We start from the raw sequence: 2,039 nt of genomic DNA, 5'->3' as shown, positions 1-2,039 counted from the left end.
CATTAAATTTTAAATGAAATTTGAATCAATTAATTTCTTGTTCATAAGGTGATAAAGATGATAAATTTCTTTTATAATATTCTTTTGTTACTCCATTTTCCATTTCTTTCACTTTATTTATTCTTGATTCATTATAATTATTATTTGTTTGTTTTATTTCTTTTTCTTTATTTAAAATAACATTATTATAAAGTGTTTTTCCATAATTTTGAATAATATCTTTTATTTTCTTTCCTTCACTAATTTCTGTGAGTGCTTTTCCATTTGTTTCATACCATTTTGGTATTCTTTCTATCATATTTCCTATTATTTCACCACCTGGAAGAAATGTTACTATTCCTTTTGAAATAGGTATTAATTTCTTTGTTATATTACCTGTTCTTTTATATAACTTCCCTCCTATTCCTGCTAGTTTCTTTCCTGTTGTTTTAATTATATTCTTTAACTTTTTGAAGAATCCAAATTTCATAACAATCAATTAATAATAAAGAGTTAATTATTTATAGATAATCTTCAATATCATAATCTTCATTATCTTCTTCATTATTCATTTCATTTTCATCACCGTTGAGTCTTTTAGCAAATAAAGCAGATTTAGATGATGCTCCTGTTCTTCCTTTAGTTTTTAATGAAATATGATCAGGTACTTGATTTATTATTTTACTTGCTGTTTTAGTAATATCATTTGGTATTTCATTTTTAACTTGATTTAAATATCTTTTAGTTGCTCCAATAACATTTTCACCTGATGCTATTCTATTTAATGCTTCACTTGTAGGTTCTGCTAATTTATTCATTATTTCTGTTCCTTTTTTAATAATATTTCCACCTGGAATAAAATCAACAGCAGTATCTATTAATGGTTTTGCTTTTTCTATCATATTCCCACCTAATTTAGCACCAACTGCTAATGCAGCTGCTAATTTCTTTAATCCTTCTTTGAATCTTTTCCAATTTCCAAACTTCATAAATGAAATAAAAGATTGAACTAATAAATCAAAATAAACAGAATGAACTATAACGTTATTAAAGCATTAGATCAAGAAGAAACAGGTGACCTTATTAAATACTTTAATTATACAGATGGAATACTTGAAGCTAATTCAGGTGTTCATGATAATAAATGTTTATCAATTGATTCATCTGATCCACCATGTCCTGTACAAAAAGGAATGTATACAAAATTAAAATTAACAGATGAATCAATTCAAATTACAAATATAGATAAATCATCTATTACAGCATTAGTTAATATTAAAATTAAACCAAGTTCACAATTTTGGAATGAATTAAAAGCACCAGGTATTTCAAATCCAGAATTTGATAATAAATGTGAAAGTATAAAAAATCAAACAGTTGTATTCTTTGTAGGATTAAAATCATCAACACATTTATTTGATGCATATAGAGTATATTCAAGAAATAAGAAAACATCATGTGAACAAACAGAAGCATTATATGAAAATGCAGCCATTAGAATGTTAAAAGCACAAGAAGAATTAGATTATAAACCAGGAATTTATACACAATGGGAAACAGCATATAATATGGAAGATAATATATGTGGATGTTATATATCAATGGAAGAATTTATTAAATCACCAGATAATACAGTTGAAAAAGAATTTGAAGTAATTATTCCAATAGATGATTTATTACCATTTGCTGCTATGAAAATGTTTCCTAATGCATTATTTGGAAATTTAACACTTGAAGTTAAAATGGCAATTCAACAAAATTTTGTTATTTGTCAATGTAAACAAGAAACAATATTAAATAAAATTTCACATATTTCATCATCTTCATATAGTGGATCAGATGAAATAAAAGATAATATAACAGAAGTAATTAAAAGTGATATATATAATATAATTAAAAGAAATGGAGAATATCATGCATTTACACAAATAGGTGATTCATTTAATGTTCATTCATTTACTGGTGCATTACGTGAATCACAAAATATTATTGTTGGAAAAGATACAACAGTAAGTTTTATGATAACAGATGGAAGTTTAAAATATTGTAGAACAAATATT

At 24.6% G+C, this 2,039-nt stretch overlaps 3 protein-coding genes across 3 annotated transcripts, besides 2 other annotated features; 1 reads left to right on the top strand and 2 right to left on the bottom strand.

Annotated features, from left to right (window-relative positions):
- Positions 1-25: 25 nt before the first annotated feature.
- On the bottom strand, positions 26-469 carry EDI_210920 (uncharacterized protein; the record flags this gene model as incomplete). The annotated part of the gene is made up of 1 exon (XM_001733903.1): positions 26-469. One exon carries the CDS (start codon positions 467-469, stop codon positions 26-28), a length of 444 nt encoding a protein of 147 aa, XP_001733955.1.
- Positions 66-173: a microsatellite.
- Positions 470-500: 31 nt separating the features above from the next.
- Positions 501-968, bottom strand: EDI_210910 (uncharacterized protein; the record flags this gene model as incomplete). The annotated part of the gene is made up of 1 exon (XM_001733902.1): positions 501-968. The coding sequence occupies one exon, from the start codon at positions 966-968 to the stop codon at positions 501-503; it is 468 nt and encodes a 155-aa protein (XP_001733954.1).
- A 42-nt stretch (positions 969-1,010) lies between these two features.
- Positions 1,011-2,039, top strand: EDI_210900 (uncharacterized protein; the record flags this gene model as incomplete). Its single annotated transcript, XM_001733901.1, has 1 exon — positions 1,011-2,039. A coding segment is annotated over one exon (1,029 nt), but the record flags the coding sequence as incomplete, so codon positions are not given.
- Positions 1,858-1,878: a sequence feature (AT_rich).

This window comes from Entamoeba dispar, genomic scaffold (assembly GCF_000209125.1).
Source record: "Entamoeba dispar SAW760 scf_1105229457867 genomic scaffold, whole genome shotgun sequence".
NCBI lineage: Eukaryota > Evosea > Mastigamoebida > Endamoebidae > Entamoeba > Entamoeba dispar.
This window is presented reverse-complemented; position numbering and strand designations above follow the sequence as displayed.